Here is a 20,753-nt window from a genome sequence, read left to right on the forward strand (position 1 = left end):
ACTATTGATGTAGTTTCTTCTGTAAAGAAATTAAATGTTTGATAGAATTAACCAGTGTACTCATCTTGGTCTGGTGCTTTCTAGTTTGGAACATTATTATTGACTTAACTTCTTTAATTAAAATTAGCCTGTTCAAATTCTTCCTTCTTATGTGATTGTCTTTTTCAAGGAACTTCACCAAACTTATTAAATTTGTATGTGTAGATTTTTCATAGTATTCTCTTATTATTTCCTTAATGTCTTGGGATCCCTAGTGATGTTCCCTCTATTATCTTCTATTAGTAACTTGTGTCTTTTCTATTTTTTTTAAGTTACCTGGACAGAGACATATAATTTCATTCATCTTTCCAAGAAACTAATTTTTTGTTTTATTTATTTTATGTTGACTTTCTGCCTTTGATTTTGCTTTTTTTAAAAAAAGATTTATTTATTTATTTATTTTAAATTTAGAATTATAGAGAAAGGGAGAGTCATATATATAGAGAGATTTTTCCATCTGCTGGTTCACTCTCCAGATGGCTGCAACAGCCAGCTAGGCCAGGAGCTTCATTCAGATCTCCCATGTGATTGCAGGGTCCCAAATATTTGGACCATTCTCTAATGTTTTTGCAGGCACATAAGCAAGGAGATGGATTGGAAGTGGAGCAGCCTAGACACGAACCAGCCCCAATATGGGATGCCAGCATCACAGGTGGAGTCTTAAACCATTATGCAACAAGGCTGGCCCCTGATTTTTATTCTAATATAGCATCTATTATTTATTTTCCTATGCTTACTTTTGATTTGATTTGCTCTTTTTTCTAGTTTGTCATGTGGGAGCAGATTTTTTTTTTTTTTTTTTTTTTTTTACAGGCAGAGTGGACAGTGAGAAAGAGAGACAGAGAGAAAGGTCTTCCGCTGTGGCCGGCGCACCGCGCTGATCCGAAGGCAGGAGCCAGGTGCTTCTCCTGGTCTCCCATGGGGTGCAGGGCCCAAGGACTTGGGCCATCCTCCACTGCCCTCCCGGGCCACAGCAGAGAGCTGGCCTGGAAGAGGGGCAACCGGAACAGAATCCGGCGCCCCGACAGGGACTAGAACTTGGTGTGCCGGCGCCGCAGGTGGAAGATTAGCCTATTGAGCTGCGGCGCCAGCCATAGATTATTGATTTCTACATCTTTCTTCTTTTCTAATGTATGCACTAAATGATATAAATTTCATCCAAGCACTGATTTTTTAAAGATTTATTTATTTATTTGAAAGGCAGAGTTACAGAGAGGCAGAGGCAGAGGCAGAGAGAGGTCTTCCATCTGCTGGTTCACTCCCCAGATGGCTGCAACAGCTAGAGCAGGGCCAGTCTGAAGCCAGGAACCAGGAGCTTCTTCCCAATCTCCCATGTGACTGCAGAGGCCCAAGAACTAGGGCCATCTTTTGCTGCCTTCCCAGGTGAATTAGCAGGGAGTGCTAATTGGATTGGAAGTGGAGCAGCCGGGACTTGAACCAGTGCCCATATGGGATGCCAGTGCTGCAGGCAGCAGTTCTACCCACTATGCCACAGCGCTGGCCCTCCAAGCACTGATTTTATTGCATCCTACACATTTTGATGTCATATTTTTATTTTCATTTTGTGAAAAGCATATTTAATCTTCTCTTGGAATTTTTTTAATCTCCAAATGTTTTAGGATGTTTCTTTATTCCTGTTATTTATGTCTAGCTTAATTCCATTGTGGTCTGAAAAAAGGCATCGTGTGATTTTTTTTTTCTTTTTATATTTGTTAAGATGTGTTGTATGGCTAACAATGTAATGTGATCTGTCTTGGTGAACATTCCATGTAAATGTAAGAAGAATTTGTATGGCACTATTGTTGGATGAAGTAGTAAGATGCTGCTTATATGCAGTTGATTGATGGTGTCATTGAGTTCAACTGTGTTCTTACTGATTTGCTTCCTGCAGGATCTGTCTGTTAACTTACTCTAAGGGATTGTTGATGTCTCCAACTACCATAGTGGATCCAATTTTTCTTTGCATTACTATCTATTTCACATTTTAACAGTCTGGTGTTAGCCACATATACATTAAGAATTTTTTTATATTTCTTACAGGAATTGAGCTTACCATTATGTAATGCACCTTTTTATTCCTGATAACTTTCCTTGCTCAGAAATCTCTGTCTGAAATGAGTGTAGCTACTCCTGCTTTCTTTTATTAGTTTAGCATGGTATATCTTTACCTACCTCTTAACTTTTAACTATACTATAGTATAGTTCTGGTTTATTTGTTTATTATATTTATTGTTATTTAAATTTTTAAAAATACTTGAGAGGCAAACAGAATGAGAGCAAGAAAGAGAGAGCGCTCTCATCTTTAATGTCCACATGGTTATTTTGGAGTATACTCTTTCTACTATTTAACAAAGTTTGCTATAAAACGTTCACCCACCTCCTTCCAGGCGCCTTAGCAGGAAGTTGGATCAGAAGTGAAACAACCAGGACTTGAGCCAGGCACTGCGGTTTGGGACGCTAATATCACAGGCAGCAGCTTACTGTGTTGTGCCGCTGTGTCACTCTGGCCCCTCAAGAATCTTTCTTTATCTTTGATTTTCTACAGTTTGAATCTGATAGGCTTAGATGTGAATTTTTTGAGTTTTCTTTTTTTTTCATTTGTCCTGGTTGGTGTTCTCTGAGCTTCCTGGATCTGTAGTTTCGTGTCTGAGATTAATATGGAGAAATTCTCAGTCACTGTTGCTTCAAATATTTCTTTAGTTTTTTCTCTCTTACTTTTCCTCCTGGTATTCCTATTAAGCATACACTATACCATTTGTGGTTGACCCATAGTTCTTGGACATTGTGTGTGTTTTCAGTCTTTTTTTTTCTCTTTATTTTTTTGGTTTGATGTATTCTGATGATATATTCTCAAACTCAGACTTTTTTGCTCAGTTGTGTCCAGTCTATTATTGAGCCCACCAAAATCATCCTTCATTTCTGTTACAGTAGTTTTTCACCTGTAAGCAACATTAAATTGGGTTAATTACTTTTTTATTTTTATTTATTTATTTTTTGACAGGCAGAGTGGACAGTGAGAGAGAGAGACAGAGAGAAAGGTTTTCCTTTTGCCATTGGTTCACCCTCCAATGGCCGCTGCGGCTGGCGCGCTGTGGCCGGCTCATCACGCTGATCCAAAGCCAGGAGCCAGGTGCTTCTTCTGGTCTCCCATGGGGTGCAAGGCCCAAGCACTTGGGCCATCCTCCACTGCATTCTTGGGCCACAGCAGAGAGCTGGACTGGAAGAGGGGCAACTGGGACAGAATCCGGCAACCTGACCAGGACTAGAACTCTGTGTGCCAGCGCTACAGGCGGAGGATTAGCCTATTGAGCTGCGGCGCCAGCCAAATTGGGTTAATTACTTGAGATTGATATGAATTACATAGATAAAGTATAAGCAACACAGAAGACTGAAACATTACCACTATATATAAACTCATTCTATACAGATATACACTCATGTATATGTTCACACATATGTATTTAGTGTACATATACTAAAAATATACTAGTGAATGTGTATACATATGTATGTATGCATAAGGTATGCTATGTATGTGTTTGACTGACTGATATGACTACTTCAATGATAAAATTTTCTCTAAGAAAAAGACATAATAAACCAAGTCAAAAGAAAAATGATGGTTTGGGAGAAAGTAGTAGTAATAGTTCTGATAAAATAGAGATAATATTTCTGGTATACAGAAATCCTGCAAACTGATATTTGGGAAAGACAAAAGACTCAGTTTTTTTTTTTTTTAAATGGGCAACACTGTGTGAACAGCTAAGCAACAGGAAATGAAAAAACTCACATATATATAAAAGTATGTTTATCTTCACTAGTAGTTAGGAAAGTGAAAATCAAATCAATGAAATACTAGTTTTACACCCATCAGATTGGCAAAAGTAAAGATAAATAAATGCTGATGACAACTTGGAAACAGGAACTTAGGAACACTGCTGGTAAGTGTGTGAGTTGATACAGTGTTTGGAGAAAATAACCTTCATAAAATTATCTGATCAAAATGAAAAGTACACATAGCCTTTAACACAGGGATCCCATTTTGGAGTTGCATTACATTTTCTGATGAATCATTATCATGAACTAATTTTCATATAATTCCTAGAAATGTATTGCTTATTCAGATGCTTTTCAGCGGCTTTTGTGATTACTAAAAATAAATAAATAAAATATAAGGTGGTTGATAAATCCTAAGTAAGAAATGAATTCTGTAAGCCTGAATAATTGTGATCCAATCCAGGGTGTGGGAGGCTGGGAGGGGGTTGGGGGGAGTTCTGTGGTGGGAAGAGAATTGATGACATCAGTTGACTACATACTGTTTCTCTAAAACCAAAATAGAGTGGATTAAAAGCAGTCATCAGTGACTGTTTTGAAAGTTGAATAGAGGCTAGTAAATCAAATCTTCTATATTGGATTCCTAAAAACAGTGTTCTGTGGAAACCTATAGAGAATATTAAAACAATATATTGCATTAGAGAGAAAAAATATAGGGAAATCCATCATCCCAGCTGTTCCCTGTCAAAAGCAAATACCATCTGGAATAAAGGCAATCTCAGGACCCAGAGATAGTGCGGGATCCCTGAATCAAACCTTTAAGATAATCCATTATTATTAGTGGGATGACACCAGATCCACAAGGTTCATTCTTGCAAAACTGCACTTTACCATGCCCTAAGGTTTCAGACTGATAAGAAGGCAAGAATTCAGTTTTGAACATTCACACAATTATGACTATATGATAGAAAATATTGAGTTTCTGGGTGATTTCTGTGGATAACAATGATATGATTTGTGTGTTTATTTGGGTAAGCAAATCTAGCTCAGAGTAAAACATCTAATTAATTAAATGATGAGTAATGTAACTGAACTATGTTCCATGGGAAAGTAAGCTTTAAAAAATAATTACAATTCAATTTCTCAGTACTGGCGGATCCCATATAACCTGTATGTAAAAAGCATAAAAGAGTTAACACATAAAAGAGTTACAACACAATCACACACATACACACATGCATGTGGCTGTTTTATAATGAAGAGACAAGAAGTTTTGGCTGTAGCCTTGACAGCAGAATGTTATTTGATGACAGTAAATAGTAAAAATGGCTTTAGAGAAAAAAGAACTTCTTGGGAAGGAGAGTTCCCTAAGCATCAACCTGGAACATAGCTTTCCTTTCTAAACCCGAGTCGTCCATGAGCCTCCTCCCTCTGAAGCAGAGATGGAGAATCACAGGTGATAGAGTTGGGGAACACTTGAGAGCCACTTTGCAAAGGCTCTAGCTCAGGGGGAGACAGGTCTGCAGCATTTCCTGCTACAGAGTGTGTTGCATAACAGACATTTATAAAATCTGTGAGGAAACTCTTTAAAGTTTATAAGTTCTGAACAATTTTGAGTAGAAACCAAGAATGCTCTTTAATGAAAATAGCAGCCCTGATCGAAGCAGTACTTTGAGACCGTGTGTGTGGACCACAGAGGAGCACCAATGCTATCTTTCAGATCATTCATTTCAGTGATTCCTTCTGGGGTTCCAAAGCGGAACAACATTCCTGCCCACTGACCCAAGGCTGCTTTCATCTGAGAACAGTCAAACCCTTCCACGGAGCAATTTAAAGGCTTGGACCAGGCATTGTACTGCTAAGGAAGCAGCCCATAGGTGTGACCACACAGTTGTTCAGTTCTGACTTTTGCAGGTCTGAGCAGGCATGATTTGAAATGTTGGGATGTCCAGGAAGGGATAAGAACTGCTTTTATAAAACTAGTACTCAAACAGTACTTTATGTATCTGTGTGGGTGCAAACTGTTGAAATCTTTACATAGTATATACTAAGTTAATCTTCTGTATATAAAGATAATTGAAAATGAATCTTGATGAAGAATGGGATGGGAGAGGGAGTGGGTGATGGGATGATTGTGGATGGGAGGGAGGTTATGGGGGGAAAAGTTGCTATAATCCGAAAGTTGTACTTTGGAAATTTATATTTATTAAATAAACGTTAAAAAAAAAAAACTGCCTTCAATATGGATGCATGCTGTTCACTGCCTAACTCCAGGGGACACCATTCACGTCCATGACTGCATGACTGGTATTCGGGGATTGAAGCAAGTCTCTTTTGGAGAAAGGGACACATTTGCAAATTATGGAGGTGTTAGGAAAATGATTCCCTTCCATATAGATCAAATTAAGCAATAACTACAGAAGGTAATGCTCTAATCCCCATTTTACAGCAGAGAAAACAGAGGCACGGATAGGTACCAGGAAGAACTAGTCTCTGAATGTTTGTCTTCCCCTTCTTTGTCCCCACAGAATTCTGGTGCCATAAAGTAATATCTTATTTTTCGTATTTTATCCTTCCTTCCTAATGTTATCTGACTTACATTGCAATTCTGGCCTCTAGCTGCTTTCCAAGATTAATAAATAATTATCTGATTTTTAAAGTCTCTATATAAGTGTAAATGTGTGATAATTGGAGTTTTAAATTGATTTAACTACTTCTATTTTTTCTTCCCCCTCCAGTTTTTTCCTTTTACTTTTTCTATAAATTAATCAATGAACTTAAGAACCAGAAATTTAGGTAGGTAGGTAGGCAGATAGTTAGATAGAAAGAAACAGATAGGTATTTGTTATGGACTTAATTCTGTTCCCCAAAATTTCGTATGTTGGAGTTCTAATCCCTGCAGTGATTTGGAGATACAGCCTGTATGAGAGTGATTAAGGTTAAATGAGGTCATAAGGCTGTAGCTGTATGCCAGTAGGGCTGTATTCTTATAAAAAGAGGAAAAGACAGCACTCAGAAAGGAGACGCCATGAGAGGACACAGCAAAAGGCTGCCTTCTGCAAGCCAGGAAGACAGCCCTCACCAGAAACCAACACCGATGGCACCTTGATTCTGGACTTCTTGCCTCTGGAACTGTGAGAAAATGAATTTCTGTTGTTTAAGTCACCCAGCATGTGGCATTTTGTTATAGTGGCACCAGAAGATGGATGCAAGTGTCTAGAATATTACTATTCTAAACAGTGTGGGTAGGAGATACTAAGCTGTGAACACTGCAACAGAATTACTGGAATGAAGTTTAAAAAAAAAAATGAACACAAATACCATCAAGTTCTTGCCTTGCCTTTTCCTGTATGTGTGAACCTGTTACTTCACTGCTATGAGGCTGAGCTCCCTCATCTATAAAACACTACAGTCTTTCTAAAGGTCCTCACAGCCGGGGAATTCTGATTATAAACATACAAGCAAATGTCAGTGGGTATAAATTACTACATACCACCCATTATTATTTTTTCTTACAGAGAATTGCAGGTGTAACACATTAAAAAAAGTTGAAGCTCCACATAATAACAAGGAAATTCATGTAAATATAAGAGTTCATTCTTTCTCTGTATTCTTGGGATGTGTGTCAGTGTGCTAGAGAGTATGAGAAACCACTTTATAAATAGGGCTCTTCTCTGAGGAGTGTCAATTTTGCAAAGATTTTGGTGGAAGAAAATATGGACATGCATAAACTTAAAATCTGCATACAATTTTAAGTTAAAACATGATGTTCTCAGGAAATTCTATCTTCTAGTGGAATCCTTTCTCATTCATACAGATCCTGTCTACTACCTCTTCTATCTACTTTCTCTGCCATTAGGGGTATTTTAATGGAAAACTTTGCAAAGTACTGCAACAGATAAATCCTACTAAATGGAAAATAAACTAATTTGGATAGGACTTCAAATATATTCACAAGTAAATCTGTATGCACAAATGTATTGATAGAAAAAAATTATTCCCTAACCATACCTCTATCCCCAGACAGGCAAATGTCAAAGGCCTGAAGTTAATCCAAAGGAGGGCAGTACAGGGGCTGTGGTTAACTCAGGGAAAATGAATTTAACTCGAATCATAACTCTTTTCAGGAAGGGCAAGGCAGGGTCATCAGTGGTCTTTAAGGAACAAGTTTACATTTTCCTCTTTGGTTTTCTTTTGGTCTTGCAAGACTGTCAAACAGGACTTTCTCTCCGTTAGCCGAATGCAAAGGTCTGGAGCTGAGCCAGTTAGCTCTCTGTGACTATGGAAAGGAAGGAAGCAGACACTGAGAACAGCAGGAGGCTGTTCATTCTGCAGAGAGGGGAACCGAGGGGGAAGCCAGGAGTCTCTCCTTTATCATGTCTGTCTGCCCCCGGGTCCTGGAGCACTTCCGCTCCCTGTCCTTTAGAGCTTTTCCTTTGATTTCGTGAGCTATCCCAAATCCTTCCAAGAAGTGTTTTCATGCTTCAGGCAGGCAGGCAGTAGTTTTCATTGCTTGCTGCCAAAAGGCTATGGTACAGGCTTCTGGGGCCAGCTTCATGTATGAAAATCGTCACTTTTTATTTGAGGAAATGAACTACTGTACTTGCAGGAAGTTAGCCATATGGTGATTTTATTTTGCATTATCATTTGCTTAGGTGTCATTATAACACACAAATTAGTTTTAAAATGACAAAAAAACCCACACATCTTACTATTTTTCCTTTCTATGTATCTTCCCTACCTAACTTCTCTAAATCTTCATTGCATTCTCAAAAACAAAAACACAATCTAAAAATACACTTTAAAAAGATGGCCTAGTATATATAAACACAAAGTATATTTCTGCTTACAAGACTATGAAAAATGCTCTCTAAACAGTAAATAAAGCTCATGCTTAATCTATTTCATAATCTTCATCATCATCATCTATGTTGATTCTGATGCTGGAGGGGTCTTCAGCTTTCGATTTCTTTTTGCTCTCTTGGCTTTTCTCAGCCTGCTGTAAGTGATGCTCACACTGCCTCATGATTTTCTTAGAAGACATCCAGCTCTCCCCTTGTCGTTCAGCTGGGGCCGCACACTGCCCACCCCTCACATCTGTGCCCTTGGCCTTCAGCATCTCCCTTGCTCTTAGGAGACTGCAGGTACAATTCCAGGGGTTTCCATCCAGGTACAGGTGCCTGAGGCGAGGCAGCCCCTCCAAGGCTTTGAGGTCTAAGGCAGAGATCTTATTGTTCCTCAGGTTTAGCACCTGAAGCTGCTTGAGGTCCTTGAGGCCCCGCTCAGCAATATCCCGGATGGCGTTGCCTTTTAGATCCAGCCTGGCTAAGGTCCCTGGGAGCCTGCAATGCAAGCGATGGCTCGTGAGAGGAAGCCCTGATTGTCACGACACACCTGCCAAGCTAAAGCACTGAACAGCACTCAGCTTTCTCTATAGTTCTGTTTTTCTTGAGCTACAAAACATACTTTACTTTCCAACCCTCTGCTTTTTCTGATTCCTGTTCATAAAACTCACTTTTTTCTTTCTTATGCAATGAGATCATTCAAACAAACACTACATTTCCAATTTTTAAGTTTGCAAAGGCTGTGAATCAGGAAAGTATTATTCTTTAGGATTATAAAAGGTAATAAAAAATAAAGAGATGTTTAATGTATCAAATTCGAACAATCTTACTGTGAGTGTGGTAAGAACTGTTGGTGAGAGTGTAAATTGTTACCATTTTGGAAATGATTTAGTAACATGGCAAATTTAAATAATGTCATGTCTTTTAATGGAGGAAATTACAGGAAAAGTTAATAGATATTTGTTTACAAATATGTCACATTGACTTGCCTGTGCAAGCTCTAAGCAGTGGCCAAGAATCAGGACCAAGGACCACATGAGGGCTACCTACAGGAGCTTTACGAATTTGACAAGGAAAGGTACAGCAATGTCATGGAAGCAGAGCTCAGATGTGGCCTTACTACCCCGAGAGATGACAAAGAGGTGGTAGAAACTGCCCTAACAGGACATGAGGACAGCAGTGGCTGTAGCAACTAGCAGGAGATGACTCAAGTGTTTGGGGCCCTGCCACCCACCAGGCAGACCCAGAGGAACCTCCTGGCTCCAGTTTGTCCTCGTCTTGGCCATTACAATCCTTTGAGGAATGCACCAACAGATGGAAGCTCTGTTTCCCCCTCTCTCTGTAACCCTTTCAAATAAATAAATCTTAAAAATAAAAAAGTCAATCTTAAATTACATTTATAACAAAATTTATAGGAGACTAATATCCAATAACTTGGAAATTATTAAATAATAGACTATTTTGGCTTTATAAAAATAAAAATATGGGGCCAGCACTGTGGCATAGTGGGTTAAGCATCTGCCTGCAGTGCCAGTATCCCATATGGGCTCCGGTTGGTGTCCCAACTATGCCACTTCAGATCTGGCTCCCTGCTGATGGTTTGGGAAAGCAGTAATATATGGCCCACGTGCTTGAACTCCTGCACACATGTAGGAGACCAGGAAGAAGCTCCTGGATCCCAGCTTCTGATCTGCCCAGCTCTGGCCATTGTGGCCATTTAGGGAGCGTATCAGCGGATAGAAGACCTCTCTCTACGTCTCTCCCTTCCTCCCTCTCTGTAACTCTGCCTCTCAAGTAAACAAATAAATATTTTAAAAAGTAAAAATAAAATACAAATCCTAAGAAAAAGCTTTTATATGATTTAAAAATCTATAAGCTATAAAAGATTTATAATTCAACTATATTAAAAACTTTTAAAAGTTGTGTTTGGCAAGATACTTATGCAAAGTCAAAATACGAATAACAAACTGAGTGGTGGGTATCTGTGCCTTTAATCTCTCTAATACAGAAAGAACACTCAAAAATTGGTAAGAAAAGATTTTTGCAGAAAAACATGAATGGAAGTTGATAGAGAAAGAAAAATAAAGGGCCCTCCAGTCTTCAACCTTATTCAGAATAGATAAATAAAAATTAAAACCACAGAGATGCCATTATCACCTGTCCAATAGTTCAAAATCCTAAGTCAAACAAATCTAATTAATCAAATGTTTATGTTGATAACATAGCCAAGCAGAGAAAAGAAAAAGTGTTCTAGAACTTTGAGCATCCTCAGTGGATATATTTAAGCATTCGACTCTAAGGACCAAAGGATCCTGAAATTTATCTCAGTATGTTTATTGTTAGCACTAAGGTTAGTGATGAAATTTGGAAACTTTTAAATAGATAATATGATACAAAAGAAATAAGTGAGAAAAAAGTACAACTATAAAAGAAAAAAAGAAAAACCCTTTCTGTTGTTAAATATGAATCGGAAATGTCAGTGTGAATTCATAGTTTTCAAAAACATTGATATTTTAGTAGTCTTTACTAAAAGAACCTAGAAGCAATATTGTATTATTGTGTCAAAGCTACTACAAAAACAAGAGCACATCAGTGCATACATCTTAGTTTTTAAATTCCGATCTCCACTCAAAAAACCAGGGCTTCTTGGAGGAATTGCTGATTCCATGTCTGCATGAGAAAAAACTAAGCATGCTTGAGCCAGATGCAATGAAATGTTCAAAGACTAATCAAGATGAGTATTAAGAGAACAGAAAATAACAAGTATTGGCAAGAATGTGCAGTAATTGGAAGCCTGTATACTATTGGTAGAAAAGTGAAATAATACAGCTGCTGTGGAAAACAGTGTGATGCTTTCTGAAAAAAATAAAAATAGAATCCCCTGCAACCCAGCAGCTCCACTTTGGGATATATACCCAAAACGACTGAAAACAGGTTCTTGAAGACATACGTGTCCTCCCATGTTCTCAGCAGCATTCTTCACAGGAACTAATGGCTGGAACCAGCCCAAGGTCCATTGATTGACAAATACAAAAACAATGTGCTACATGCAAATGATAGAATATTATTCAGCCTCAAAAAAGGAAATTATGATACATGCTATAGTATACATGAACCTTGAGGACATTATAATGTGCTATGTGAAAGAAGCCAGTCACAAAAAGATGAATACTGTGTGATTCTACCTATGAAATATCTGAAATATTATCGAAATAGTCTACTTTATGGAAGCAGAAATGTAGAATGGTGGTTGCCCATACTGAAATCTATCTTTTAAATGGTTAAGATGGAAAAGTTTGTTATGTGTATTTTACCACAATTAAAAAACAAAACAATGGAATCTTATGACAGCAGCTAGCTTCAAGGGCTTCTACTAGCTAAATGTGGGGCAATATTAGTATCAAAGGATACAACTGGGGGCCGGTGTTACGGCAGAGTGGGTTAAGCCACTGCCTCCAATGCTGGCAACCCATACAGGCACTGGAGGATGGCCTGAGTGCTTGAGCCCCTGCTACCCAAGCATGGGAGAAGTGAGTGAGTTCCAGGCTTCTGGCTTTGGCCTGGCCCAATCCTAGGCCATTGTGCTATCTGGAAAGTGAACTGGTGGATACAAGGTTTCCATCTCTCTCTCTAACTCTGTATTTCGAATAAAATAAATTAATCTTTTTATTAAAAATATAATTGTAAATTATAATAACACAGAGAATAAATTAACACCCACGGGTCCATAGAAGTACTGGGAAAGAAACAAGAGGAAAAAGAGAAAGAAGGAAGAAACAAAATAAAAATGAAAAAACTTCTATAGTGTTAAATGGAAAAAATAAAATACAAAATTGAATGATCCCAAATAGGTAAAAACAAATTATATGCCTATGTATAGATAAGGGCTCTGGGTCAACACATATGAGTGACTTTTATTTTTTAGCATATTAAGTTTTTTAAAAAAGATTTGTTTATTTATTTGAAAGGCAGAGTTAGAGAGTCAGAGGCAGAGAGAGAAAGAAAGAGAGAGAGGTCTTCCATCTGTTGGTTCACTCCTCAAATGGCCAAAATGGCCGGAGCTGGGCCTATCTGAACCTAGGAGTCTGGAGTTTCTTCCAGGTCTCCCAGGTAGCTGCAGGGTCGAAAGGACCTGCCAGGACTCGAACCAGCACCCATATGGGACGCTGGCAGTATAGGAGGCGGCTTTGCAGGCTACGCCACAGCACCAGCCCCCTGCATACTAACTTTTTCACTTTGAACAGTTATTGTTTTAGAATCAGGGAGAAAACAAAATTTGTTTTTAAATAACGTGGTTATCAAGTTGAAAAACAGCATGCCAGTGCCTGTTGATTAAAAGATGCAAAAGAATCACTACAATTATTATATGTTAATCCAAAATTGAAAACAAAAAAAGCAAAGCAAACTTGATATTTTCACTGGCTCTTTCCCTGCAAAAATACAAAAGAATCACAATGGGGAACTTGAAAATCTTTCCGTTACAAGCCACTTTGTAGTAAGTGCTTTTCTTTCCATGACGTATGAGAACTTGGAAAGAGGGAAAGAAGCTCCTTACACTGAAATAGCAATGAGTGCTCCTCTCACATGGTGTGAACACACAGGAATACAATCATGCATCTCAGGAGCCAGTGACACTTCCTAGAGCAGTCCCAGTAAAGTGACCACTGTGTAAAATGCAGAGAGCAAGCAGGTGCAACTCTATTTCATGACAATTTATTTCTCTTGTTATAGTATCATTCTTATATGAATTTCATTTCAAAAACTTAGTGTTTTATGTTATAGGAATATAGCCTATATTTTGCCCCTCTGGTTTTTTAAACTAAATCAGTCATTTTATATTTGTATTCATATCCTAAACTGTATACTACCTAAATATACATAAGTATTCGTGTTTCTTGAGTATTTTAAAGCCATCATTATTTAAAGTGTCTTCTCTGTAGATTCAATAAAATTTGCCTAAAATAGCAAATTAGTTTGCTAGGGAAAATTGCTTCATATATTTTAGCAGTTCAATAGTTAAATTCAATTTTAAGTTAGCCTCCAAGAAAATGTAATTTTGCTCATAAGCCAGCTTTATATAAGGCAAATCTCTAAAAAAATACAGAAAATTTATGTGTAGTTTTGTGTCCCTGCCCCAAGGAAAGAGAATTGTGTGACAGTGAGCAAGACTGTACCCCCATTGCAGAGGGCAATGGAGCCTAATGGGGAAAGACACAAAAGAGTAATCCAGAGGGCCCAAAAGCCCCTACGTGTTAACAACTGCATTCTGACTCAGGCCATTCTATTTACAGTATGCAGCTGTAGGAAAGTTTGTTTTAAAATGTTGATTTATTGATTTTCATTTTATTTGAAAGACAGACACAGAGAGAAAAAGATGTTCAATCCACTGGTTTATTACCCAAATGCCTGCTCATACTAGACCAGGCTGAAGTCAAGAGCCAGAAACTCCATCTGGGTGTCCCACATGGGTAAAAAGGACCCAAGTACTTAACTAATGTGTTGCCTTCCAAAGTGCAAATTAGCAGGAAGCACTAGCTAGGACTGCAACCCTAGGACTGGAACCCAGGCATTACAAATGGGATGTCCCAGTGGCATAGAAACTGCTGAGGCAAATGCCTGTCTCAGCTTTAGGTAAGTTACTCTGGTTCTTAAAGTTTCTGATTTTCTACCCTATAGACGAAAGTCCTCACCACACAAAAGTCACATAACAATGGTTGAATAATGAAAATGGAGGCCAGTGCTGTGACACATTGGGTTAAAGCCCTGGCCTGAAGCGCTCGCATCCCATATGGGTGCCAGTTTGAGGCCTGACTACTCCACTTCCGATCCAGCTCTCTGCTATGGCCTGGGAAAGCAGTGGAAGACAGTCCTGGTCCTTGGGCCCCGGTGCCTGTGTGGGAGACCTGGAAGAAGCTCCTGGCTTCTGACTTCACATGAGCTCACCTCTGGCCATTGTAGCCATTTGGGGAGTGAACCAGTGGATAGAAGACCTCTCTGTCTCTGTCTCTGTCTTTCTTTGTAACTCTGTCTTTCAAATAAATCAAAATAAATCTTTAAAAAAATGAAAAATGAGCAAGCCAAATTTTCTTAAAAGGAAATAGATTTATTTATTTATTTGAAAGACAGAGTTCCACAGAGAAAGAGAAGCAGAGAGAAGAGAGAGGTCTTCCATTCACTGGTTCACTCCCTAGTTGGCCACAACAGCTGGAGCTGCACTGATCCAAAGCCAGGAGCCAGGAACTTCTTCCTGTTCTCCCATGTGGGTGCAGGGGCCCACGGACTTGGGCCATCTTCTACTGCTTTCCCAGGCCATAGCAGAGAACAGGATTGGAAGTGGAGCAGCTGGTACTCAAAACCGGTGCCCATATGGGATGCCAGCACTGCAGTCGGCATCTTCACCCACTGTGCCACAGCACTGGCCCCCCATTTTTTTAAAACAAATAAAATTATTCAGTTATCTTCTGTGTATCCAAAAATTGTCCCTATACATAGGTTTACTGTTTTTTGTCTTTTAAAAAATGTTTATTTATTTTCATCTCTTTGAAAGAGAGACAGAGACAGACAGAGAGAGAAATTTCCAACCCTTAATTCACTCTCCAAATGCTCACAAGAGCCAGGTCTGAGTTAGGCCAAATACAGAAACTAGAACTCCATTGGGGTCTCTCATGGAGTGGCAGGGGCCTAAGCACTTCAGCCATCATTTTCTGTCTTCCAGTATGTATTAGCAGGAAGCTGGATCAAAAGTGGAGTGGTGGGGCCGGCACTGTGGTGTAGCAGGTGAATCCCCTGCCTGTAGTGCCAGTATTCCATATGGGCACCAGTTCGAGTCCCAGTTGCACCACTTCTGATACAGCTCTCTGCTATGGCATGGGAAAGCAGGGCCCAAGTGCTTGGGCCCTTGCATTTTCATGGGAGACCTGGAAAATTCCAGGCTCCTGGCTTCAGATTGGCCCAGCTCCAGCTGTTGCCACCATTTGGGGAGTGAACCAGCAGATGGAAGACCTTTCTCTCTCTCTCTTTCTCTCTTTCTCTTTCTCTCTGTCTCTCTGTAACTCTGCCTTTCAAATAAATAAATACATAAATGTTTAAAAAAAAAAAAAAAAAACAAAACAAAAAAGTGGGGGCCGAGGCTGTGGTGCAGCAGGTTAATGCCCTGGCCTGAAGCGCCGGCATCCCATATAAGCGCTGGTTCTAGTCCCGACTGCTCCTCTTCCCATCCAGCTCTTTGCTATGGCCTGGGAAAGCAGTAGAGGATGGCCCAAGTACTTAGGCCCCTGCACCCACATGGGAGACCTTGGAAGAGGCTCCTGGCTCCTGGCTTCGGATCGGCAACAGCTCTGGCCGTTGTGGCCATCTAGGGAGTGATCCAATGGATGGAAGACCTCTCTCTCTGTCTCTACCTCTCACTGTAACTCTTTCAAATGGATAAAATAAATCTTTAAAAAAAAAAGTGCAGTGGTTGGGACTTGAACTGGCACTCAGTTATGTCATGCAGGCATCCCAAGCTGTGGCTTAATCTGCTATGCTGCAATGCCTGCACCTTTGATAGATTTTGTTTCTATCAAAATTCTAATCAAAATGACATTATAAGAGAAAACACTAATTATCCTGGTTTGTGATCTTTTGACAGTCACTCATTACTTTGATAAAGTTTGTCATTACAACTTTGATTTATGTAAAAAGATAGCTCTGCTCTGAAGACAAATGTGTTTCTAGAAATGTTATCATTTGTTCTTTTCAGTGTGGTTATTGCTACTTATCGCAGAAAAGGGCATAGCACATGTTGCCAGTAGATGGCACTTGCATATAAGGTAAAATGCTCAGTGACTATGTCAGGCTGTAGAGAGCTATTCTGGATTTGAATTGTCCAGCAAACAGATGAAGAAGAGATGATGTAACTTACCTCACTGAACTGAAGATGAGTGAAATATGGAGGCCTACCTGTTGGGTGTTCTACATTCTCAGTCATATAGTTATTGTCAACCCCAGAGTAGATCTCAAAGACAGAATCATGCAGTGGCTAAATGACCTTGTTCTCTAGCAGGGGTGGGCATCGTCTGGCCAGTGGGCTGAAATCATTGGGTCTGGCCTTGCCAAGGCAACCAAAGGCAAGATGCAAAATTCAGTAAATCTATAGCAGGCTAATTTTTAAGTTAACTATTTTGTATGGCCAGCAAATGATGTTATAAATATTCAAATGGCCCTTGTCAAAAAAGAGGTTCCCCACCCCAGTACAGTTAAACCACTGTGTTTCAGTCCTGACACACTTACTGACAATGTGACTTTGACCATCTTTCTTATTACTACTAAATCTTAATACCTGAATCTTTAAAGTAATAGGTAAAGGGGCTGGCGGTGTGACACAGTGGATAAAACCTGTGACACTGGTATCCCATATGGCAACTGTTTGTGTCCCGGCTGCTCCACTTTTTTTTTTTTTTTTTTAAGATTTATTTTATTTATTTGAAAGAGAGAGTTACAGAGACAGGTAGAGACAGAGAGATGTCTTCCATCCGCTGGTTCACTCCTCAAGTGGCAGCAACGGCGGGAGTTCAGCCGATCCGAAGCCAGGAGCCAGGAGCTTCTTCAGGGTCTCCCACATGGGTGCAGGAGGCCAAGTACTTGAGCCATCCTCTGCTGCTTTTCCTGGTGCGTTAATAGGGAGCTAGTTCTGAAGAGGAGCAGCAGGGACAGAAACTGGCACTCATATGGGATGCCAGCGCTGCAGGCTGGGGCTTTAACCTGCTGCGACACAGCGCCGGCCCCTGCCCCACTTCTGATCCAGCTCCCTGCTAATGGCCTGGAAAAACAGCAGAAGATGGCCCAAGTTTTTGGGCTCCTGCCACCCCCATAGGAGACCTGGAAGAAGCTCCTGGCTCTCGGCTTTGGCCTGGCCCAGTCCCAGATGTTGCAGCTATCTGGGGAGTGAAGCAACAGATGGATGATTCTCTCTCTCTCTCTCTCTCTCACTTTCAAATAAAGAAATTAATTTTAAAAAATAAAATAATAGATAAAACAATGTATCTACCTTCACACAATTGTTGTTTTGAGGACTAAGGAATTATGAATATAAGTGCATTGTTGACTTTAGCAAGCAGGTAGTAAAATGTTACAAATTAGTTTTCTGTCTTGACTAATGTATTGTGGCAAATGATGTAGGTATTTTAATATGTGTTCTGGGACCATATACCATTATCTTCTTGATAAAATGTAGTGTGGAATGGGGTAGACAGAAGAAGGATTCCTGGAAATACTAATTGTGATAGGAGCAGGTGGCTTTTACAGTTTATTTATAGAAAATGGAATTTTGCAAATAAAAAGAACAGATCTGTTTAAACCTCATAAATCAAAATTTAAAATTCAAATAGAAAGAATAGGTATTGTTTTAATTCTTTATGGAAGTTAAAGCACATAGGACCTTTTCTAGATCATTCTCACCTCCCAATGCAAAGAAAAGCTGCAAAGAGGGGATGGTTATGGGCGTATTTATTTATTTATTTTTAAAGATTTATTTTATCTATTTGAAAGACAGAGTTACAGAGAGAGGTAGAGACAGAGAGAGAGGTCTTCCATCCACTGGTTCACTCCACAGATGGCCGCAAGGCTGGAGCTGCACCCATCCGAAGCCAGGAGCCAGGAGCTTCTTCTGGGCCTCCTATGTGGGTGTGGGGGAAGTGGAGCAGCTGGGATTCGAACCGGTGCCCATATGGGATGCCGGTGCTTCAGGTCAGGGCTTTAACCTGTTGTGCCACAGCGCTGGCCCCAATAGGCATATTTAAAACTCACAAGAGGAGTGGGCATTTGACCTAGCAGTTCAGATGCCTGCATCCCACATTGGAGTACTTGGATTTGAGTCCTTACTCTGGCTCCTGACTTTCGCTTCCTGCTGAAGCAGACCCCAGGAGGAAGAATGATAGCCTCAAGTAATAGGGCTCTCGTGTTCCAGGCTCCTGGTTTGGGCCACTGGACATCTGGGAGTGAACCAGCAGATGGGAGCACTATCTGTTCTTCTCAATCTCTGTCTGTCTCTGACTCTCTGCTTCTCAAACAAATAAATTAATTTAAAAAAAAATTACTGATGCTTCAGCCCAACCATGAAGCATCTGATTTTACTGGTTTGATGTGAGGCTTCAGTACTAGTACTCTTTTTCCTACTTCTCCAGATAATTCTAACATGAAGTCAGATTTGAGAACTATGGTTAGCTCATGCTTGTGATTCCATTTTATACTCCATTGGGTAAATGCATTATGTTCTCTGTGGTCACTTATAAAAGCACAGATACTCAGTAGGAGTAAATAATTAACTCATTTTCCAGTCACTAAACTTAGCAGAATTCCTTAACCAAGTGCTTCCTAAAAGATACCCAAGTACAAAAATCCACTAGGTCCACAGTTTTGCCCATGGCTGTCATCGCCAGCTATCATGTCCTCATGTGACACAGTCATTCCTAGCCTGTTTTATGAGTTTTATGTATTTCATACACTATTTTTTTCCTTGGTGTAGGGATACTCAGTAATAGAAGATAAGGTCTGAAACATATGTAGTAAAGAAATTATTTAAAAATAGCAAGTAACAGAGTCCTGAAATCCTGCAGGCATGTTCTTGCCTGAGGGCCTTGTACTGGCTGTTCTCCTGTCTAGTACACTTTTCTCTCCTAATAGCTTCATGGCTAATTCCCTAACCTCCTTCAAGTCTTTACTCAAAGTTTACCTTTTGGTGAGGGTCACTGTGCTTACTCCATTTGAAATTGAAACCAGTCACTCCACCCTCTATACTCCTACCTCGTTATCATGCCCATTTTGGTTATAGCACCTAACACAGCCTAAATAGTGAACACTTCAATTATATATTCAGTTTATTGTCTACTTTCTCCTGCTAGAATTTAAGCTGTATAAAATAGGAAGTTCCATCTCTTATTACATTAATGTAGCCCAAGTGCCAGTGAAGTTCCTGGCACAAGGGAAGTACTCAAAACATATTTGTTGAATTAAGTTCATGGTATGTCCATGCTTATGCACAAAAACAAATTGATTAATTTCAAATTAACTTCAATATGTATTCAAAAATTCTAATTTCAGTTGGAAAAATCACTTTTTGATGTTTTATTTTGGGTACAGTAATTATATTACATAAAACATCTATTTTTCAACTAGGAAAAAAATTAACATACATACATATCAGCAATAATTTTCCCTTTCTCCTTGATAAAAAAACTATACTAACAATGTAATTAGATACATAAATTGCTTTAGGATTCTCCAGAATCCAGAACTTAGTATATTAATTATGAGAAATTTGATAATGATAAAGGCAGGGCAAAAAGTTTTTTTTCAATAAAGTGCTTAAAGGAAAAAGGATCCACTCATATAATAAACAACAGTGTCTTTTTAAAGAGAATAATAGTGCTGCATTCTTCTCTTCATTTAATTTATCTACTTTAAAATGTAGAACATGAAATAAAGTATAATCAACAGGATCAGTTAATATAAACATTACATTAGTTAGAGACTTAATAGGGTGAACAAGTACAGTGGATTGAGCACAGGGAGGATACATAGAAAGAGAAACTGGGGCTGGCACTGTGGCGTAGCAGGTAAAGCTAACACCTGCAGTGCCAGAATCCCATATAGGTTCCAGTTCAAGACCTGGCACTCCTCTTCTGATCCAGCTCTATGCTGTGGCCTGGGAAAGCAGCAGAGGGTAGCCCAAGTCCTTGGGCTCCTGTACTGGCATGGGAGACCCGGAAGAATCTCCTGGCTCTTGGCTTCAGATAGCACAGCTCCAGCCTTTGCATCCAATTGGGGAGTGAACCAGTAGATGGAAGACCTCTCTCTCTCTCTCACTCTCTCTCTCTCTCTCTAACTCTTTTAAGTAAAATAAATAAATCTTTAAAAGAAAAAAGAAAGAGAAATTGTTGTTGTGAGGGGTGTGTGTGTGTGTGTGTGTGTGTGTAGGGAATGGGGAGAGAAACTGAAGAGATAACCAAAAACAGAAGGGGAGACAGACACAGATGGACTTGCCCACTCATACAGACAGACATACAGAGAAGTAAGCAAAGCCAGCTTAAATCCTTCAAAGATGGCAGCACTGAGGCA

The 20,753-nt window shown here is 39.5% G+C and overlaps 1 protein-coding gene across 1 annotated transcript in view; it reads right to left on the reverse strand.

Moving 5' to 3' along the window:
- Positions 1–8,536: 8,536 nt before the first annotated feature.
- Positions 8,537–20,753, reverse strand: part of LOC100349668 (nephrocan-like) — a 29,118-nt gene continuing 16,901 nt past the window's right edge. The window contains exon 3 of the mRNA XM_002714775.5: positions 8,537–9,155. Within this exon, the coding sequence (XP_002714821.4) occupies positions 8,708–9,155 (448 nt within the window). The 3' untranslated portion in view covers positions 8,537–8,707. The remainder of the gene's footprint in view (positions 9,156–20,753) is intronic.

Source organism: Oryctolagus cuniculus, chromosome 5, assembly GCF_051225735.1.
Source record: "Oryctolagus cuniculus isolate XC-2025 breed Fujian yellow rabbit chromosome 5, ASM5122573v1, whole genome shotgun sequence".
NCBI classification, from domain to species: domain Eukaryota; kingdom Metazoa; phylum Chordata; class Mammalia; order Lagomorpha; family Leporidae; genus Oryctolagus; species Oryctolagus cuniculus.